Below are 22,665 nucleotides of genomic sequence, written 5' to 3'. Positions count from 1 at the left end.
TTTTATGTTATAATTGAAATATATAGAGCATAAGAGTACTTATATGAAGTGTAATTTCATATATATATATATATATATGAACACAAAAATGTATTCATATTTCTATATGTTAGCAACATCGGCTATTTTTGTATGTACTAATCTACAATTTAATAAAACATTATATAATTTATTTACATGACATAATATTTCAATCATATCCATTACATAAAAATAAAAGAAAAACATTTATATTGAAAATAACTACATTGTACAATAAATATAATAATAAATAATAATTATGAAAATGTTCAAAATATATATTATCTGAAGATAAATGCTTAACACTATATCACATTATTTTTTAATTGAAATTATTTATACTAATACAAACAATAACATATCATTAATATAGACTAAAATGAATTATTTATTTAGTAAGTATAATAAATAAATAAAATTAACAGTAAGTGAAAGAATTTACAGAGCCATTTTACTATAAATATCAATAATATTATTTTATTATACTCAACTATTTTTATCTCAAAAATATCATCAAAAACAAAAATCGGACCACAACTATAAACAAAAATTAAAATAAATACTATTAACTTAATTTTATAAAAAAAAAAATCAACATTCTCAAACGCAGATCAGAATATTGTTTGTATTAAAAAAGAAAATATATGCATTAAAAAAATATACATGCATTGCATCAAAGGTAGGGGTGCATGTTTAGATATCTGTTCGGATTCGGTTCTGGTATGTTCATGCTTCAGGTTATCGGAGATAGAGATTTCTGTCCCATTCGGATATTTATGAATTTTGGTTTGGATACGGCTTGGATCTTTGTGGATTTAGTTCGGTTTAGATATTCATTGGAATTATCAAAAATTCAAAAATCCAAATATCTTTTAAAAATCTCAAATCCAAAAATAAAATAATAAATAAATATAAATTTGAATAAGTATGACAAAATATCTAATCGAAATAGATATTTGCATAGAGAATCCGTAAATATTTTGGATATTTCAAGTGTTTTGAGTATTTTGACTACTTTTAAATAGTTTTCGACATTTTCAGGTATTTTGGATATTTACGAATATTTTCAGATATTCTAAATTAGATATTAAATCTAAAACTAATAAATATATTTAAATATATTATTTTGATTAGTAAGTGAAATATTTGGTTCGAATCAGGTTCAGTTTTGATTCTTGGATTCATCTAATATTTTACCAGCTTCAAGTTACTTTGATATAACTTTTTTGTATTAGATTTGCTTTGGTTTTTCTGGATCTGGATATTTTGCCCAGCCTTAAAATTGAAAGGTATGTAACAAAAGTTATTTCTTAAGCTTTTTGATAAATAGAAGGAGGGGAATATAAAGATTCACTAATTAATGTTCTTTATCCTAGATATGAGCCCATTGCAACGGTTTTGTTTGATGTTTTAATTTCATAAAAACCATAAAATAATAAATCATTTTATTATAGTTTTATGATTTGTTTTTTGCATATGTTGTTTGAGATTTATTTTATAATTAAAACTCGTGTTCACACATAAGTTCAAGTTAATATTTGTATTTTATAATCATAGTGCATAGATCAATTATTATAAACTTTGTACTTAATATTAGAAAAAATACTATACCTAAAAGTTTAAATTAAACACAATCCGAAATAAAAAAAATTGAATGAAAAGTAAAAAAGAAATGAAAGTCAATACACCAATTGAGTCAATGACAACATTATACATGTTTTTATGTACTAATTTAATGTTTTATTAAATAAGTCTTTAAAATTTTATTTTGTTATGATTTTTTTTAAAAGGAAAAGATTCTATTTTATAAATTTTCTTTTTTCTTTACAATTAAAAAAAATAAAAAATAATATTAAATACTCTTTTACAATTTTGTTTAAGATTTTAGAAAATGAAAATTACTGTCATATAACTTATTACAATTATCTTCTCTTTAAAATTTAAAAAACAAATTGCCATCAAATAATTATTTTTAGTTATTAATAAATAATATTAAAATTACTATTTTTACAATTCGTATCAATACTAATTTTACACTTCTTTTGTTAATTAAATAATTTTTAGTATCATGTTCATCATCAAATACTCTCTTAAAAATATTATCAAATAAATTTTTTACAATTCTCTTTTAGTTAGGACTTAAAAATATGATACAAATTTCTATTGTTTTTTGATATTTTAATAAAAAAATGAAAACAACTATCAAATATTATCTTACAGTTTTTTAGAATTTTAGAAAAGGAAATTAATATTACATAATCTTTTACAATTATATTTTGTCTAGAATTGAGAAAAATAAATTTCTATCAAATAACTATTTCCAGTTTATATTAACTATTTTTAAAAGTTGTTCAAAATTCATTATTTTCAATATCACTAATATTTTTAAATTTTTTTTTTTAATTAAATAATTGTTATTATCATGTTTATCGTTAATTTTCTAAGTAAAAATTTACTATTAAATAAAATTTTACAATTCTCTTTGGTCAGGATACAAAAAAAAAAAAAAATTTAATTGGTTAATATTAGAAAAGAATTTGTTTTTAAAAATCTCTTTTATTTAAGATTTTTAGGAAAATGAGAAGTTATTTTCACATAATGACAGTTTTTATTGATAATTATAAGAAAAATAAGATTATTTTTACATTTTTATTTTATTTAGATCTTTTAAAACGAAAATTAATTATTTTATAATTAGTTTTTCTTTTAGATTTTTATACAACTATTTTATTTTTAATAGAAAAAATTTTGTTTAGTTATTTATATATTTTTTCTTATACATACAAACACATATTCATCATATTCACACATACTCATGTACGACAACAACATCAAACTTAAAAGTTATGTTAGTATCATAAGATGTAATAAGGATAATAAAATGTTGAGTTGTATCAAGAAATTAAAATAAAATACTCAGGTAATACTTTTCATGTAAATACTATTGTGTTTTATAAAAATAATATGTGTAATCTTAAACCTAAATATAGATGTGAAATGTTTGTAGTTATTTTTGGTCATAATTGTTTAATATACAATTATCAATTAAAAAAGGAAAGTTAGTTGCTTATAAAAAAATAATAAGAGTACTTCTACAATTTTCTTTTAATGAGGCTTTTAAAAAAGTAATATTATTTATTTAAAAGTTAGATTTTTCAAAGAAAATAATAAGAGTACTCTTACAATTCTCATGATTGTTACTAAATTTGTTTTTTCAAATATCACTAATATTTTTACAATTTTTCTTGTTAATTAAATAATTGTTTCTATCATGTTTATCAAGGAAAGTATTATTATTAAGTTTAAGAAAATAATAAGAGTACTTTTACAATTCTCATGATTGTTACTAAATTCGTTTTTTTCAATGTCACTAATATTTTTACAGTTTTTCTTGTTAAACATTATAATAAAACATTATAATAAAAAATAATAATAATAATAATAAGACTATTAAATAATATTTACAATTATTTTTTAAGAAAATCGTTTTTATTATTTTAGTATATATATTTTTGATTATGAGATAGTTTAACACAAATCACATTTTTAAATATATAACTGACATGTGTCACAATCATGTTAATTAGCAACATTGAAGAATCGAACTTTATATAATAAGATAATAATAATAAGACCATTAAATAATATTTATAATTATTTTTAAGAAAAATCATTTTTATTATTTTAGTATATATATTTTTTCATTATGAGATAGTTTAACACATATCACAATTTTAAATATATAACTGACATGTGTCACAATCATGTTAATTATATTTCCATTAAAATTTTAGAAAAAGAAAATTATATTAAATAAATTGTTTTTAAATCTATTTTTTAGGATTTTGAAAAAGAAAAATTTCTAAAACATTACTACTAAATATTTGTTTTAAAAAACTTTTACTATTAAATAATTTTTAAAAGTAATTTTTTTCAAAATTCGTTTTTATTATCTTATTATATATATTTTTAATCATTATATATTAAACACATGTCACAATTTTAAAAGTAAAATTATTATCAAATAAGTTTGAGAAAATGACTAGGATAGCACTAAAAAAGTTTTTGTCCCAAATATAGCGTATAAGAATAAAAATGACCAAAATAGTACTTAATGTTTTATCAAAAGAGATAAATATACACTTATACCCCAATGGTAAGTTAATTTAGACATTAGGGTTTAGAGTTAAGGGGTAGGGTTTAGGATTTAGGATTTAGGGTTTAGGGTTTAGGGTTTACAGTTTAGGGTTTAGGGTTTAGAGTTTAGGGGTGGGGTTTAGGGTTTAGGGTTTAGAGTTAAGGGGTGGGGTTTAGGATTTAGGGTTTAGGGTTTAGAATTTAGGGTTTAGAGTTTAGGTTTTAGGGTTTAGAGTTGGGGAGTGGGGTTTTAGGATAAGATTTCAAATTTTGAAAAATAAAAAAAAATTAAATTTTTCTAAAGATAAAATGCTATTTTGGTCATTTTAGTTTTTGAGGGCTATTTTGTGACATAAACTTAGAAATGTGCTATTTGAAGATTTGCCCAATAAGTTTTTGCAATTATCTTTTGATTAGGATTTTAAAAAGGAAAATTACTATTAAATAATATTTATAGCTACTTTTTAATAAACACATGTCACAATTTTAAAATATATAATTGGCACGTGTCGTGATCATGTTAATCAGGAAAATTATTACACTTGTCACAATTTTAAAATAAATAATTATCACGTGCAGCAATCATGTTAATTAAGAGAACCAAACTTGGAAGGCAAAAACTAAAGTTAGGCCTGGGATTTTTGTCCGAACCGGACCGAACCGGTTTTTTTCGGTTTTCGGTTCGGTTCGATTTTCAATTCGGTTCAATTCGGTATGGTTTTGAAAATTAATTTGGTTTTCGGTTCGGTTTTTGATTTTCAAAAAAAAAATATTAAAAAACCGAAAATAACCAAAAATATCCGAAAATAACCGAAAACCCGAACCGAAAATATCCGAATAACCCAAAAATAACCGAAATAATCGAATTTAACCGAAAATATCCGAATATTTTCGAAAAATTATACCAAAATAAACCGAAAAAAATTCGGTTATTTTCGGAAATAAAATTGAAAACCAAAATAAACCGATAACCGAACCGAACCGAAATTTCATTCGGTTTATTTCGGAATTGTTTTAAAAAACTTCGGTTAACCAAAAACCGACGTTCGGTTCGGTTCGGTTTCGGAAAACCGAAGTCGCAGGCCTAACTAAAGTCTTAGGAGGTACGGCGGTTTGATCGATTCTCCAAAAAAAGCAAAGACATCGCACCTTCACCTTCTCAGATCTCTCTCTATCAATGGATTATATGACGATGATAAAAGACGATGAACCACAGGAAGAAGAAGAAATCTCCGATAAGTTTCTCTGCTGCGTCTGCTTGTAAGTGTTTCGAATTAACAATCATCTGTTTTGTAGATTTCATAGGCGTGTCCTGTAATTGATTTCGTTGTCTTCGAGAAGTTGTATTCCTTTGAGTCAATGATTGTGCAAATACGTTCTTCTGGAAACTAATCGTAAGAAATGGACATTTTGTGTTGCGCAGGGAACTTCTTTACAAACCAATTGTGCTGTGTAAGTTTTGCTTTGACTCTCAAAACAAATCTCTTTCTGTTTGATGTTTTGATGCATTATTCTGGATTGCAAATTGCAGCGTGTGGTCATCTATCGTGTTTCTGGTGCGTACATTGGTCCATGAGTGGCTTGCGCGTGTCTCATTGTCCCATCTGTAGAGACCCTTATCTTCACTTCCCCACTATCTGCCTAAAGCTTCATTTCCTCCTCAAGAAGTTATACCCGATTGCCCATAACAAGAGAGAAGCACAACTTCTTAGTGAGTTCTTCTTTGCTTTGAGTGTCACTTTCTCTATGCTGTTGGGTTCAGGTGTAAGTAACTTTTGTTGCTTCAATGTCTTGTTTCCAGAGGATGAACAAGCACGAGCTTGTTTCTCACCTCAGATTGATGAACCAAAGGCTAAGCTTCAGTCTCTAAGTGTCTCTGGTGAGTGTATTTACATATGAGATCCCTCTCTAGTAAACTGTTTTATGCTTATGATTCTATTGTATTTAGATGAGTGCTCTAATACAGAACCCCTAGAAGATGCAAAAACTGTTAACGTTCATGAGAACGACTTACCTAAGAATGGCATTTCAAAAGATGATTTGCTCTGTTCAGCATGTAAGGAGCTGCTCGTTCGACCTGTGGTTCTCAACTGCGGACATGGTATCATCATCTTACATGTTTTGCTTTTCTTTCTTTCTTTCTGAGTTTTCCCCTATTATGTCATGTGTCATCCCTTTTGCAGTGTATTGCGAAGGTTGTGTAGTAGATATGATGGATCGAGAAAGCGAAAAGATCAAATGCAAAGAATGTCATGTTTGTGACCCGAGAAGATTTCCCAAAGTTTGTTTGGCTCTTGAGCAGCTTTTGGAGGAAAAATTTCCTGAAGAATACAGTTCAAGGAGAAGTGGGATTCAGAAAACGCTTGCCCATGATAGCAAAGGAAGTAAGTTGTTGTTGTTACATTGTGAGAACTCTATGAATCATCTGTGTACACAAGAGATTCATAGTTTTGTAATCATTGATATGTAGATTTTCAAAAGTATTACAAAGAAGGCTCATCAGACGAAAACAACAACAACAACAGTCTTCAGAGGTGGGCAAACCCTGCCTGTGATGTTCACATCGGAGTTGGTTGTGATTCTTGCGGAGTAAGTACATTGTTGTTATTCTAAACAGAGTTGTTTATAGTTCATTATTCTGAGTGGTGATGTGACATTTGCAGGTGTATCCAATAGAAGGGGAGCGATACAGGTGCATAGACTGCAAGGAGAAAATGGGGTATGACCTTTGCAAAGACTGTTACGAGACTCCTTCTAAAGTTCCCGGGAGATTCAACCAGCAACACACTCCCGACCACAGGTTTGAGCGTGCGTCGGTTCGTCAGCTTCTGCTCAATCTCAATTCTATTGGTATCCTCGTCGGCGGACCGATGGTCCATGAAGGCCGTGATGAGAGCGAGGAAGGGCCTCCTGATTCTGATGTGACAACATCATCAAGCCCAGAATGAAATAGCAGTCTAGAGAGAGGGACATGGTGTGTACTTGTTGAAGGTGGTTTGTGATCGTATAGTTTTAAAAAGAAAAATTGTAGTTTTTCAAACTAAGTTCATTTGTTACTCTATGAACATAAAACGCAAACAAGAAATACAAAACTTTATGTTTTCATTTGGTTGCTCATGTATTTTGTCAAAAAGAAAATAATAATAATCAAAGAACTGAAAATACTTATACCGCACAGACTAGTCTATTTTTTTTTTAACACAGCACAGACTAGTCTAAAAGAGAAGAAGCAACTTTAAAACCGCAGACATGAGGGAACGTTTGGTTTTTTTTTTATTTAGGGGTCGTGGATAACTTGTTAGATAAGGTAATAATGTAATGTTTAATCTCCCTAATTTGCAAGAAAACAAAAAGTTATAAGTTTTACTGGCAAGATATGTCTATGTTCTCTGAATCATTTCCTCGAGCTTTTTTTCTTCTGAGTTTGTGGTTCTGTCTAGACATGGACATTTCTGTTCGAATCGGTTATTTCAGGTATTGGGTAGTTGATTAAGGGATTTTATATAAATCACTTCCCCAAGCTTTTTTCTCTGAGTTTGTGGTTCGGTTTGTGCCATCTGATTTACTTTAAAAAATATAAACGCTGGTTTCAAGTTCCAAAAGTAGCCCTCCTCTGGACAAAAACGTTTGTCACTCGCAGGCTTTTCAGAACCTATTTTTTTTATCGATAATTCTGTGCTCTCTCATTAGCAATATGCGTCCATTTTAATTTCACCTCGTTGCAGCAGTTGCTGCTTTTTGTATCTTGGCTCATGTAAATATGTCAGCTCTTTGGATAATTTGTTCATCCGATTAACCAAAACATGAAATAATGATGTCGATTCTTATTACTACATAAGCCGTAAACACAACCCTGCATATACTGAAATCACATGATCAATTTTTGAAGATGCGTAAACCTTGTTGGTTTTGTCACCCGGAATAATATTTTACCAATCAAGCCCTGTTGATTCAATATTTTGGTTTTTGGTGGTTGAATCATTCTTTTATACAACATTGTGAAGCAAAACCGTAAGAAAGCAACGATCATGGGAAGAAAAATCTACATGTTGCAGAGTTTGTTATTCTGACTTTGGGAGAGTCACTTGGTTTATTTGGCCAAAGTACTGCCATGAATTGGTACTGCAATCACTAGTATCATTTCTTAGGGGTTTGTCACGCTTTAAACACATGGAATAATATTTTACCGATCAAGCGGTGCTGATTCAGTATATATTGGTTTTCGTTACTGAACCCGTCTAATAAGCTGTAAAAAGCAAAAAAATCTACGTGTTTAGAATAAGTGCAGCCTTAGATTACAACAGCAAGAGTTTACTAGTCTGTAAGTTACAACACCTGTCTTAAGCTACTAAGCTTTCATGGAGTTGCAGGTCCGCCGGTACTAGTCAAATTTGGCCTGGTTTCTGACATTTCAACTTCATAAACACCTTTGATTTCAGAAGCTTCCATGGCCATACTTGTGATTATTGCCTGTTGGATTGCTTGCACCTCATATCTGCAAAAACAATTTCGATTATACCAATCATATAATTCTTTAATAGGTTCAAACAGCAATTCCATAAGATGGTATATAACACATGGAGGAATCTCAAAGGAAGAAAGTACTTACTTTGCAACAAGGTTCCTGACAAGTTTGAAGTATATCTTCCAAAAGTGATCTTCCTTTAAGAGACGTGGGCATAACTTAAATCTCAGCTGTGAGAGTTCCTGCAATTGCCAAAAAAAGAAAAAGAAAAAAAAAAAACAAATCTTGTTCAGCTTCGAAAGCTTTCTATAAGATTTAACTCAATGTTACTAATCGGTAAAACAAAATCATCTTGAACAGCAAAAACTCGGCAGATTCAAGTCATTGAGACAAAGACAAGGATCAAAAACCTTGGATTTGGACAAGACGAGAACGGCGTGTCTCTCCTGCCAGTCAGACAAATCCTTCTTCACATTCTCAGAGGAGCTCACTCCATTGTATTCTTCATCTTCTTCCAAAGGATTTACACACGCTTCTTCGTCTACTTTCAGAAACATAATCCCCATATCACTACTGCTTGCTTGTTCACCAATCGAGAAAAAAAATCATCAAATTGAGACTCGGATTCGAAATTACCGTAGAGAGAGAAGTTCTTAAACGTGTCAATGGTGAAAGATCTGACGTGATCGATCAATTCATCAGTCACTCCTAGCAAATCATCTTCGTTCCTGCTCGATGATCCATTTACAATAGGAAGTTTCCTCTTCTCCTCTCTGAAGAAACTTCGTCGAATCCTCGAAGCTATATTCATTGAAGTCTGTCCTCCGTCTCTGGTCACAGAAGAAGAACCCGAATCCCTTTGAAGAATGACAAGAAACAGAATAAAGTAAAGGTTAAGAGGCTTTTATTGGGCCTAAAATCTAATTACAAAAGCCCATTAACATTAGGTTTTAGACGAGAAACCCTAATGTTTTCTACTAGCCGCGTCATATATAATCCGCCATTGGGTCTACACTCTTAATCTTTGGGAAGGAGGAAGCAGCCCGAGAGAATCGAATCGAATCAATCGAGAGATGGTGTCTGGTTCAGGGATATGCGCAAAGCGCGTCGTGGTCGATGCAAGGCACCACATGTTGGGGCGTCTTGCTTCCATCATCGCTAAGGAGTTGCTCAACGGACAGAGAGTGGTTGTTGTCCGATGTGAGGAGATTTGTCTGTCAGGTGGATTGGTTCGACAGAAGATGAAGTACATGAGGTTTCTCAGGAAGCGCATGAACACTAAGCCTTCTCACGGTCCCATTCACTTCAGGGCTCCCTCTAAGATCTTCTGGCGTACCGTTCGTGGGTTCGTTTTCTTAATCTCTACATTTCTTAGAACTTGTACACTTGCTTCTATTGCAAAACTTTAAAATGAAGATCAGTAAATGTATGCAGGACTATTGCAATATCACGTACTAGTATCTTTTTTAGCTATGGCTGCTGCTGTTGAAAATGAATCATTTTGGTGAAGGTTTCTTTATGTAATTTGTCTGTTTTAGAAGTCAACTGTTTGGAAGAGGATGTTTTCAAGTAGTTTGTGATTGTGTAACAGGATGATTCCACACAAGACCAAGCGTGGAGCTGCTGCTCTTGACCGTTTGAAGGTTTTTGAAGGAGTCCCTCCTCCTTACGACAAGGTTAAGAGAATGGTCATTCCTGATGCTCTCAAGTAATATATTCGTGCAACTTTTCTTTTATTTTTAATAGATAATGCCCAATCTGTTTCAGCTATCAACTGGTTTCATTTTGTATTGCGTAGGGTCTTGAGGCTCCAGGCTGGTCACAAGTACTGCTTATTGGGCCGTCTTTCTTCTGAGGTTGGCTGGAACCACTACGACACCATCAAGGTATGTCCCTTTTCTGTATACGAAGTTTAGGGAATAAATGTTTCTTAATTTACGATTGTTTTCATAAATATAATATTGAGTTTTGAAGAACCCTATAAGTAGAGAGTTGATGATACATTAAAATATTATGTGGGTCTTTTTAGTAGTAGCATGACCAGATATTGTTGGGGTGGTAGGTTTGCATTTTACTGAAACATCTCTTTCATTGTATGAATGCTGAGTTGATAATGTAGTAAAAATGAAGATGGTCTGGTAAATCCTGCGCATGTTCTATTCATTTTTAGTTATGTAGACATCAACTGGAAGAAAATGGGATTTAACCATTTGTATAATGATATTGCAGGAGCTTGAGGTCAAGAGAAAGGAGAGGTCACAAGCTGTGTATGAGCGTAAGAAACAGCTCATCAAGCTCAGGACTAAGGCCGAGAAGGTTGCAGAGGAGAAACTTGGAGCCCAGCTCGATGTTCTTGCACCCATTAAGTACTGAGAATTCGCATCTGTCTTTTGGTTTAATACTTGCTGCGTTTGTGCTCGTCTCGATTCTACCCTTTGAATTTCGGTTTTGCATTTGGTAGCTTGTAAACGTAAAGATTGGAATGAGACATTTTGGTTTTCTGATTGGAGCTTCGTTTTTGTCATCATCACTGTTGACGTATCTCAAATATTTAGTACGAAGGTAAAAAATTTCTACATGGAAAGACTAGTAGATTCCAATACTGTTCTGTTTTAACTTTTGTCTCGGTAAAAAAAGTCAAAAAAAAAAACTTTTCTCGTTAGAGTTGATTGTAGGAAAGTTAAATTACTGGATGTATGCTCAGACACTAGTGGCATACATGATCTTTTTTTTTTTTTGGGTCAAATGGCATGCATGTTCTAAAAAGCTCTATTTTCACGTCAATTTTGAATTCTATTTCTTACGAAAAGCTTAGGTGTTTTCATATTTTTGATTTTTGGCTTTTAAGTTTTTTTTTCAATTTTTGGTTTTAGACTTTGCCGTATGTTTTAGTTTCTCGAAGAATCCAAATAGTGATATTATAGTTAGAATTTTTTAAAATTTAAATTTTATTCAAACTGAAATACGGGAATTTAGACCCGGTTACAATTACGATTTGAACAAAATTTCTCTAATCAGTGAATTTCATTCCTAGCTTCTCCATCCACTAAACTCAGCACGTTTCGCTAATCAACTTTAAACATCTTTAGGAATCAGTTGTCTTTCTCACCATCGACGATGGTCTCGGGAAAGTGAAGTTCTCCTCGTTTCCTCGGATGCAGGGATTTTTTTAGTCATCTTTGGTGTATTTAGCTCCCGTTGAACTCCTCGAAGTTTGTAACCATTCATTGTCGCTTGATGGAAATAGAAGTGGAGGTTTCAAATTACTCTTACCGAGAAGAGCTCCAAGGAACCGAGCTGTACACACTTATATTTCGCCACGAACCATGCAAAAGCGAGTTGATTTCACCATCACCACTATATCAGGTTGTCTCCAATCACCTGCAAATTAAGTCATAACACACTACCGCAAAAAGATCAAGCGAACTTTACGGCAAGTGAACATGACCAAATGTTTGACACAGAGGCGATCAATGACCCCCGAGAATCGCCTCCACATTTTTGACCACCATGAACCAGAAGTCGAGGACTCTGCTGTAAGAATCCAGACCCGTGTCATTGGGAGCTAGGTTAAACCAAGTAAGAACCAAGACTCAAATCCGCAATGAAAGCCGACGCCTTAAACATTTGGATGAACTGATATGCAACCGTGTTCAAAAGGACTGAGGTGATGTAGCGTGGAAAGATGCCCCTGACCACCATAGACGACTGTCGAGATCCACCTGAACAGGTGAATATAACAGCTAGCCACACCCACACTAATCTGAACAGAGCTAGGCGTCATCTCCTCATGCACACCTAAGCTCACGACTCGCCTCTGTTGGCCAAGGAGACCAGCAGAGCTCACCTAACCACCGAAAAGAAGGACTGGACCACTACGACACCGAAGGATACCGAAAAACCTAAACCCCATAGAAGAATAATTTCCGACCAGAAACCGGCAAAGATCAACGGCCCAATCAAAATCAAACCAATCATCTTCAACAACGACGGAAAAATGAAACGGAGAAGATCAATAGGTTGAAAAACGATCCTCTCCCAACTCAAAAATCCAGCTGCTATGTGATTCTCCACCTCGATAACCTCACCGTTGAACCAGTAGCACCAGAAACATCACCGGGAAGAAGCCCTTGCGCACGTAGCACCACCGGTTAAAAACCTTAAACCAGGACCTGTGATATGTCCGAAACGAAGCGCGAGATCAAAGAGCAGCAAGAGACTTACTTTATTTTGAATATGTTTAGTATTTTTTAAAAGTTGTCTTATAAGTTATTCTTTATTTTGAATCTGTCATAGTTTGACGCTTCATGAAGATGTGTTACAAGCATTGCTATGACTTGTTTTCTTTTCTGAAACGAAGAATGGGAAGCTGTTGTTGCAAAACATTCGACCGATTTAGGATTTAATAGTTTGTTTACCATTGAACCATTTGGCTAGGGCAAATGTCTAGCTTTATTTTTTTCTGGATGAGTTTCAAATAATTTTTTTATTTTCAAATAACATCATGATTAACGTTAAAGCAGTCACTGATTGAATAATTTTTTTTATGATTTGTTTATGGTGACCTATTTTAGAACGTCAAGAGCTAGTGTGGGAACGTTTTACGCGTTTTCCCACTACACGATCTCAACCATGGTTCATGTAGATTATAATAAAATTATATGGCATAATGAAAAAGAAGAGGTAGGTGACACTCTGATAATGACTATGGAATGCTGGAATTTCCATTTACTCGAAATATGATGTCATAGGTTGGAAAACGAGGAAGGACGGCAGTCAAATGTCGTTTGGATCGTGATGTTTGAAACAAAGACTGGTATGAGAAGTTTCCTCATTCATTTGTTCAATACCTTTGCATGTGGGCATTGAATCATCGTCCGCTTCTAGCTAATATCCTTGTTAAATCAATAAAGACAAGGAAAAAATTCAAATTTGATAAGTGCTGGTTAGATCGTGAGGAAATAAGGTAGATGATTTTGGAGAGTCGGAATTCGTCAGATCTTCTCTCTTATGCAAATATAATGCTTTATATTTCAAATTGTCGCCGTGCTTTGAGTCAACGGAAATGACAAAATGATATGAACTCAAAGAAATAAATGGACGAACTTCAAGAAAAAGTGGAAGCTATGTACTTAGATGATATTGACAAAGTAGAGAAGGGTGAAAATATGATTAAACAGCTGATGAAAAAAAAACAGATAATTTGCTACAGGATGAAGATTTTCTGGTAGCCATTGCTACCAGCTATTTAGAAGCATATTTGAATCATCCAATCCGGATGAAATAGATGAAGCCCAAGCAGATGTCTCTACGACTATCACATTTTTGATAAAATATCATCTAAAGGCTCCAGTTACTGAAGGGGAAGTGAAATTAGCCATATTTGCGATACACCCAGATAAAACTAATGGACCAGACCGGATGATAACTCTCTTTTATCAGAAGCTTTTGAGATATAGTGAAGAATGATTTAACTTTTATGGTTAATTATTTTCCTTTTGAAGGCATTATGGCACTTGGTCTTACCATTTGTCTCATTCTGAAAAAGATAAGCCCACTTAGATGACACAATTATGCCCGATCAATATATGTAAGACCATCTCCAATGGTGCTTCATTGTGAAAAAATAAAATAAAATAAAAAGAGGAAAAATCTTCTCCAGTGGTGCATCATTTTGAGCAAAAAATGATGAACAATTGGGGAAGATTTTTCCTCATTTTTAATGTTTTCTCTCATTTTGTGCTAAGCTTTTTTATTTATAAATTAGTCTTTAAACTTTTGTATAAATTTTTTATATATCTTAAAAACTCAATATTTGTTTTATACTTTAAAATATTATCAATACTTTAAATAAAATAAAATCATGTGTTGGTAAAACAATGAATAAACTAACAACATATTTGGATAAAATGTACAAGTTTTAAAAGATAATAACCATTATTTTACAATTAATAATACGTAGTAATAACATCATTGTTTGAAATTATTTTTTTTGAAGAGAAAAATGAGAGGAATCATTGGAGCAAAATGTAAACTCATTTTGAGTTTAATTCATTTTGAGTGAAAAATGAGGGTAATCATTGGAAATGCTCTAATGTAAGCTATAATATAATCTCTAAGATCTTATGCCAGGAAATGAAGCAAGTCCATCCATAACAAATATAAGAATCTCAATCAGTCTTTGTTGCTGAGAGACCGGTTATTGACAACATAATGATTGTTCAAAAATATTTCATGCGCTTATAACGAAGCCTTTAGGTAAGAATAAGATGATGGCAATCAAAATTGCTATGAGTAAAGCCTACGAATGATAAAATCAGAAGTTATTCGAGCAATAATGCGAAAGATGGGTTTCTTGGAAACCTAGATTAATTTGGATTATGAGATGTATTACTTCAGTGAGTTATATGATTCTTATGAATGATCAACCAAAATGTAATATTATCCCACATAGGGTACTGCACCAAGGAGATCATTTGTCTTCTTTCAACTTTATTATATATACAAAAGCGCTCGTTAGTCTTCTTAATAATGCGAAAGTTCATGGGAAGATAACTTGGATAGTCCTCCGATTTCACACATTCTTTTCGCTGATGATAGCATTTTTGATATACCATGGATTTTACCCACTTTTAGCCATGATATATAGGTGTTTTAGGAACTAGCCATTATGTTTTGGAGTCCTTTTAGCACTTTTACAGGTTCAGAGATGATTTGTAAAAAAATGATGATTTTGGTGCATTTTGAAGATAAAATGAGAAGAAGCTCGAAGCTGACCATCAAAAAAGTTTGAGGTCGACATTCAGAGTTCACCATAGATCGATGTACACTCTATGACATCAATCGACATCGAAGTGCGCAAAGCTCAGCCGGCTTAAAACCTAAGTCAAGACATATTTACAGAAATACCTCTGGCTGACTTTTAACATAATATTTATGTGCTCTGTCATTGTTCTAGGCAACACACGCTTTCTAAACTTTTTCCTACTGTCTAGTTTTACACAGCAAAGGTTTTTAGTAGATTTGGAGAGAAGATCCAAGACTCCTTCAGAGATTTGTATTGGAACTCCAGTATTTCTAACCTTGATCTATTTATGAATTTCTTTATGTTATTTGCTATGAATTGCTTTGCTATGTCTGACTAGTTCATCTTTGTTAGGTTTAGTGTTTAAATAGGATTATGAAGAATTAGCCCCAAATATAGATTGCTGAGTTGTTTGTGATATCCATCACTTGAATTGCTCTTATTGCTTGTGTTCTAGAGTAGCTAACTAGAACCCTGATATTAGGATAATTAGGCACAAGCGGAAGCCTGGTCTGTTACCTGAAATAATTCATATTTTGCTAGGATTGCTAGAAACAAACGGAAGTTGATCTAGGAAACCTAGTGAACGTAGTCAAATCCGCTCAGTAAAGCTTGTTAGAAGGAACATCGATCAACAAACACATAGGTGTATCGATCGACGTTCTGAAAGGTGTATCGATCGACGTTCTGAAAGGTGTATCGATCGAATATCCATTGATAGCATCGATCAACACTTTCTCCAGATCAACAAACGACAGTTGAGATCTGAGATCCAGACAATAATCATTCTAAACAAACGAAAATTGATAGTTTATTGCTTTGTTTGAGTTCTAGAATATCCAATAAACTACTCTACCTTCTATAATATTATAATCATGATTACCTGAATAGAAATCCTAAGTCTAACGCTTTCTCATATTAATTACAAAACCTCAAAACCAATCAACCGAACAATTGCCTTGTTCACCACTACAATTTACTATTTCAATAACTGACCTAGCTAAATTATAAATTGATCTTTTGTGTGCTCCAGTTCTTTGTGGATTCGATCCCTAACTACTACAACTCAACCTCTTATTTGAGAGAGTACAAATCACATAGGATAATTCGAGCGATATCACTTTTCTTTTGTAAAATGAAACCCCATGAATGTGAAGAAGTAATGAAAGTAATAAGTAAATATGGAAAAGCTTCAGGTGAATGCATCAATTTAATATGTTCTCTTTACTCTTAGGTAAAAGAGTGCCAGTAAACGTGAAACAGATGATAAAAAATGCTTTAGGAAGACAAAATGAGGGAGAAATTGGTACATACATTGGAATATCAGAAAATATTAGTGGATCCAAATGTAAATTTTTTTCCTTCTTGAAGGATAAGCTCCATCACCAAATTAATGGATGGTCAGCAAAATGGCTGTCAAAAAGCGGAAAGAAGATTCTCATTAAACAATTGCTTATGCACTCTCAACCTATGTTATGACGAGCTTCTTGCTGCTTTTAGACATTTTTGAGAAATTATCTAGTGTCATTGCACGTTTTTGGTGGAGTTCAAATCCTCTTAAAAAGGTCTACACTATATGGGAGAAATTATGCTTGCCAAGAGAGGAGGGTGGCCCAAAATTCTGTATGATTCACGAGTTTAATCTGTCTTTGTTGGCAAAATAGTTAGGGAAGTTACCCAGGGTTTTGCGTAAAAAATATAATAGGCTTAGCTCGTCTTGCGAGCAAGTTCTACAATACACATTCATATGTATGGACAAGCCTTTAAGCTTCGAGACCTTTATTAACACTGGAAATTAAACAAAAGATCCATTCATGTTATGAGTTTAATGCTTGAGAGGATCTGTGGATTCCGACTACACCGGCGAGAACAACCATGCCTAGAGTTCCAATAGTTCATCCGAGACTGCATGTTAGTGGTTTCATCAACAATGTATCAAAGGAATGGAATGTGAAGATGCTTGAAGACTTGGTTCACCCGGAAGAAAACCCTTTAATTAGAATTTACCTGTAATACCCCCAACCGTCCTAGGCATGGGTCGATACACCAGCCAACAATCAAATAAAAACATGACCGACGGACGACCCACACTAAGGGTTGGAGATGAATGGCCAACCGGCCAGCCAACAATCAAACAAGAAAATGACTGGCCGTCCAACCCAATCCGGAAGCGCTACATGACGGGCTAGGAACAATCCAGTCAAAGTCACATAACTTAATCCGCAACCAAGACCAGTTCGTCCACTAACACGTCCCTCTAACTCAAGGCTGAAGGCTTTGCAACCCTTACCCGAAGTTAACGGTTCCGTTCGATCGAGGCCTAAGGCTTTTCAACCCGTACAAAGACCTAAAACGTTGTGTTGGTTCGGACTAAACCAATATCATTTTGGACCCGTTCATTTTTAAGTTCACATCTAATTCTTTTAAGAACATTTAAACATTTTAGGGATCCCAACCCAAATAAAACGCAACGGAAACATAAAACATTTTAAGAATCAAACCATAGCCAAATGCACTGCAAATCTACTCCAGTGGCCTATGCGCCCAATCCTCTACAACCTGATCTCCTGCAAAAAGGACAACGAGAGTTGTGTGAGCAACATAAGGTCACTTAGTGAGCTGGCTACCTCTATCCAAAACATAGTAGCTAGCCCAGAAAACCCAAAATAACAATCAATCTAGCCTAAGCGCAATAAACAAAGCTTAAGGCTAATCCAAAAACACACCGACTAAGGTATGCTCAACCTTAATCTAATAATAACAATCCTTGGCCATACGGCCAACTACTAAAACGGATCCCTAACAAGTCTAACAATCAAGACTCGATCCAAGACAACAACGTATCTCGGTGCCAACACTAACTCGAGGGTTCCACAACCCCCAACGCAATAAGACTATCTCAACACGACACAACACTCTAACTCGGGCCTTGGTGACTTCGTGTTCCTCCTCTCTACATCGGCAATATCCTATCACCCTACCACAAAGGCCGGAAGAAGGAACGTTCAACCGACCGCGGCCCATAGTACCTTCGGGTCACCGCGCGACAGCCCACAGTTCCTTCGGGTCACTGTCGGAAATTACACCGTCGTGTAATACTCAGCCATAGGCCATGACCAGTCTATCTGAGTCTTCTCGATCTAGCAAATAATGAGTTTCCTTGAACCCGCTCAATACGAGGGCGAGGAAACACTAGGCCACCCCAAACATGCCTAGCATGGGCGGGTTTCGCACCTGCGTCATCATAACACACACTCGACACAAACCATCCCTAGGAAAGACCTACAGGATGAGACTCCAATCCACAACTAAACAATATTAGGAGTCTACGACACTATCCACTAATACACGTAGTCCAGCCTATATGGCATAGGACCCGTGGTATCAACATCACAACTAGGAGATCGGCCTATATGGCCAAAGATACCCTTAACAACAACATTACCACAATCCCTGCACAAACAATAATCACTACCAAGCAATCATCACTAAGGCATGTCTAATCCATAACTAATCAACCAAGTAGTAAGCAATCAAGACATGCATCTCATCCTTAACTCAATTCAACTATAATCGATCATCTTAGTCCTAGTCAGGTTATTATCTCAGTCTTAATTCCATTTCATCTCAGCCTAGCATGTGCTAAACTGAGTCCAGTTTAATAAATAACCCTAAGGACTCTATCCTGCAACAGTGTGAGCATTCTACTCTATATGAATACTCGATCTTCCTTAAGTTCCAGGTGGAACTCAAACAAACCAACTCACAGTGTTCTAGGCCGGTAAACAGCTGGTTGATCGGAGAGTGCTTAGCCAAAACCCAATGTCAATGTCTTGATTGTACTGGGCTGGACTGATCAGAAGTCGGACAGAGCCTCCTCTAGCTTCTGGATAGTATTTCAGAACTTCCCGGCATAATTTCGGTCCACGGAAACTCTCTAAACTCTCCTAACAGCTCGGAATCTCTTGCTTTCTATTTCTACTCTTTCTCTCATGTTTTTATGTTGCTTTGGACAGGTCTGGATGTGGAGAAATGAAGTTGGTGTCGTAGGTATTTATAGATATCTTTAGCGAGTAACATCGAGCCACACGAGCGCTCGTGTGTCAGCCCGCATGCTTCCGGTTACATGTGCGGCGACACACGGGCACACACATGTCGTGAGGCATGTCTCAGACACATGCAGGGAGACACACTCACGTCCACATGTCTCTCAGCATGCACAGCCTTCATGTGTTGCGACACACCGCCCTCTGCATTTCGGTCTGCATGTGCAGTTCGCAAATACTGCGACACCTCGAGCTACTGCTTGTCAAGCTGCTTTAGCACCCATGCACGTCTACACCTCGTCCTTTTGTTGACACTCAGATCCTGAGATGCTAGACAGAACGTCCTGGCCATATGCATAGAGATACCTCGAGCTTCTTGGTCGGTTCACGCGATTTTGACCCTGCAGGCATATTTTTGACCCGCGATCAATCCCAAATATTTTTCCGCTCCCGTTCTGATGAGCTAAATATTTTTAGTAGACTCCAAAATATTTCTGACCTTGTTGAAAAATATTTCCCGAGTCTCCAGCTTCCTCGGAAAATTTCATCATACTGAGATTAGGGTTTTTGCCCGATTTCAGGTTTTCCCGTCATGCTTCGATCCCCTCGTGCTTACTTCCTGTCCTGCTTAAATCCCGTCCTGCTTACGACTTATGATTTCTCTGAATTAATATTCCGCTGATACGAAGTTTTGCGGATTACTTTGTGGTTAAGAAACTTCGTGTTTCTAAACCGTCAAGCTTCTGAAACATCATACTTCCAAAAATTTTATGCTTACAAAACGTCCGTCTGATCAATCTAAGACATCTTCTAACTATGGCCGAGCAGCTTATTCGACTCATAGTTCACTCACGTTGAATTCTTCGACCACCTCGTACTTTAAAACTTCCCGATCGATCCTTATCGTTCGCGATTCGACCACCAAGTTGATGCTCGACCAATCTTCTCTTTTCTTCGAATCATGTCAAGTTTTATGTGATCAAAACTAAACATTCCTCCTGATGCTTAGACTCCCAAATGCTTCGCTCCCGATTCTGACTTTTGCTCTCTCGACCATTTTATCCCGAAGGGCGGGTTATCACATTACCCATAAGCCAAACAACTCGCAGAGATAACTATTGTTGGACCTTAACAAAGAATGACATGTATATTGTTAAGGCACGATATTTGGTCGCTCGAAACATCCTACATCAAGAAACAGACTTAATCTACTTGGAACCCAACATCACTAAGATTCAAGCCTTAGTTTAGAAAATTAATGCTCCACAAAATATGTGTCATTTTATATTGCAGCTGGTAACAAGACATGTAACTCTAGCAAGAATTCGAACACGTCGTCATACGCGATGTTACAATTGTTGCCCTAAATATGAGGAACCAGATGAATCAGCTAAGCATGAACTCTATCAGCCACACCTTCCAGTACCAATATTTTCCTAGTTTCAAGCATTTACACAAATATATATTATATATTTTGGAGGAAAAACAGTATTAAAGATCAGTCACTGGATAAAGATCTTTATCCTTTGATAATCTGGTATTTTTGAAAAGCAAGGACTGATAAATTATTTATAGGAATTGACATAGACTCTCTAGAGATAATCAAACATGCAGAAGATCAATGCCAAGCCTGGTATTCAGCAAATTAAGCGGTGTCGACTGTTACACAATCACCCGTTAATATTGATTCACAAGCCATGTGCTCAGAAGATATATGTTTGGTGGATGGTTTTGAACTTATTTGGCACAATTCAGTGGATATTGTTGGATTTATGTGAGGTCAAATCCAACTATCAAGAAACCAAAGAAGAAGAGAGTCACATTTGCACTTGGAGCTCGAAACACTTGCTTGGGTAATGAAAATATGTTTTCGTCATTCTACTTGTTAGAACTAATTTGGAACCGACTGCAAGGACTTAATTACCATGATTAGGAAGCTTAAAGCGTGGCCGAATTTCTCAACAAATCTGAAGGAGATACATGCACTACAAAGAAGATTTCATACCTTCATGATTTCTTACATTCATCGAGGGCAAGACGACATTGCTTATTATTTAGCTTGGACTGCTAGAGTTTTTCAAAGAGATTTTTATTTTGTTGGTTGTTCTATTCTGGTTTGGATCGATTCTCAGAACAACATCTCATGTTTGAGCAATAAAATGATCTTTTGAGGTCAACAAAATTGTGTATTCTTTGAATCTTTTTTTATAAAAGGATTTTTATATTATTTTTGTTTTTAACATAAAAACATAATATAAAAATAAAATAAAAATAGAAAAATACAAAATCTATATAAACTTGAAATGGGATCGAATGAGTGGGGTAAAACCCGAAAACCCCACTAAATGACCATCAATCCATCATCGAACTTCGGAACCCTGACTTCTCACTTTAACAAGGATCGACTCTGATGAATACCTGAACTCCAACGACAGAACTGCTAAAGTTACCACAAAAAAATGAAGAAAAAACTTTGTTGACGAAGAATCGTAACCAGATGACCGCAATCTAAAAAATTCAAGAAAAAAAGATACATAGAAAAACTCACCAAAAAAAAGAAACAAAGGAAAGAATGGAGATGTTAGTACTGATTCAATTGTCTCTTCTCGTTACCGTAATCATCAACTATCGGAAGCCACTTTCAAAATCCACCGTCGTACTCCAAACAAAAATATACAACCAAAATCGTTTTTACAAGAGAGACATGGTGGAGGAGAAAATCATCTTTAAAACATAAAAAACTTTAAAATATACAAAATATAAAAAAAATATCTTCAAAATTACATAAATGTTAATAACTTAATAATTCCCTCATTTATATAGCAATATAAGTTATTTAAAATATAATGTTGGTTATTAGCCAAATTAACCCTTTCAATATGTCAAACGAAAAATATTTTGACATTACCAAAAAGGGTTTTTATTTTTTCATGTGCAGTTGTGCACTAGTTTGACAAAGAAAAACAAAATTGATTCATATGCAAAGTCCATGAATTAATGGATGAACTCACGTGGTCTACCTGTCCCTCTCCTTTTGGACCTAAAGTTAGCTACGTGGCTCTTCTCCCTCACCGAATACAAGAAACTGCGTCGGCTGTTTCCACGTGTCTACCTCCTACTGGACACAACGTGAAGTAAAACTATTCTGTCGGTGGGCCCACCACACCTATTTTAAATTATGAAATCAAATT

The 22,665-nt window shown here is 34.3% G+C and overlaps 3 protein-coding genes across 7 annotated transcripts; 2 read left to right on the top strand and 1 right to left on the bottom strand.

Annotated features, from left to right (window-relative positions):
* Window positions 1–5,254: 5,254 nt before the first annotated feature.
* Window positions 5,255–7,263, top strand: LOC106434821 (E3 ubiquitin-protein ligase PRT1). Of its 2 annotated transcripts, none has more exons than XM_013875677.3 (8): window positions 5,255–5,418; window positions 5,582–5,610; window positions 5,690–5,869; window positions 5,960–6,037; window positions 6,125–6,259; window positions 6,342–6,542; window positions 6,629–6,747; window positions 6,822–7,263. In XM_013875677.3, the coding sequence occupies exons 1-8, from the start codon at window positions 5,336–5,338 to the stop codon at window positions 7,104–7,106; spliced, it is 1,110 nt and encodes a 369-aa protein (XP_013731131.1). In that variant the 5' UTR covers window positions 5,255–5,335; the 3' UTR covers window positions 7,107–7,263. The 2 variants fall into 2 exon arrangements, with proteins under 2 accessions (XP_013731131.1, XP_013731130.1); XM_013875676.3 differs by having other exon boundaries at window positions 6,107–6,259.
* Window positions 7,264–8,334: 1,071 nt separating this feature from the next.
* On the bottom strand, window positions 8,335–9,498 carry LOC106434824. Of its 4 annotated transcripts, XM_048763590.1 has the most exons (6): window positions 9,260–9,498; window positions 9,034–9,164; window positions 8,768–8,865; window positions 8,623–8,653; window positions 8,494–8,592; window positions 8,335–8,404 (listed from the first exon to the last, which is right to left on the bottom strand). In XM_048763590.1, exons 1-5 carry the CDS (start codon window positions 9,432–9,434, stop codon window positions 8,515–8,517), a joined length of 513 nt encoding a protein of 170 aa, XP_048619547.1. In that variant the 5' UTR covers window positions 9,435–9,498; the 3' UTR covers window positions 8,335–8,404; window positions 8,494–8,514. The 4 variants fall into 4 exon arrangements, with proteins under 4 accessions (XP_048619547.1, XP_048619546.1, XP_013731135.1 ...); XM_048763589.1 differs by having other exon boundaries at window positions 8,494–8,653; XM_013875681.3 differs by having other exon boundaries at window positions 8,335–8,592.
* A 109-nt stretch (window positions 9,499–9,607) lies between these two features.
* On the top strand, window positions 9,608–11,147 carry LOC106434833 (60S ribosomal protein L13a-2). The gene is made up of 4 exons (XM_013875686.3): window positions 9,608–9,968; window positions 10,215–10,331; window positions 10,422–10,509; window positions 10,853–11,147. Exons 1-4 carry the CDS (start codon window positions 9,697–9,699, stop codon window positions 10,994–10,996), a joined length of 621 nt encoding a protein of 206 aa, XP_013731140.1. The 5' UTR covers window positions 9,608–9,696; the 3' UTR covers window positions 10,997–11,147.
* Window positions 11,148–22,665: the final 11,518 nt, after the last annotated feature.

This window comes from Brassica napus, chromosome C7 (assembly GCF_020379485.1).
Source record: "Brassica napus cultivar Da-Ae chromosome C7, Da-Ae, whole genome shotgun sequence".
NCBI lineage: Eukaryota > Viridiplantae > Streptophyta > Magnoliopsida > Brassicales > Brassicaceae > Brassica > Brassica napus.
This window is presented reverse-complemented; position numbering and strand designations above follow the sequence as displayed.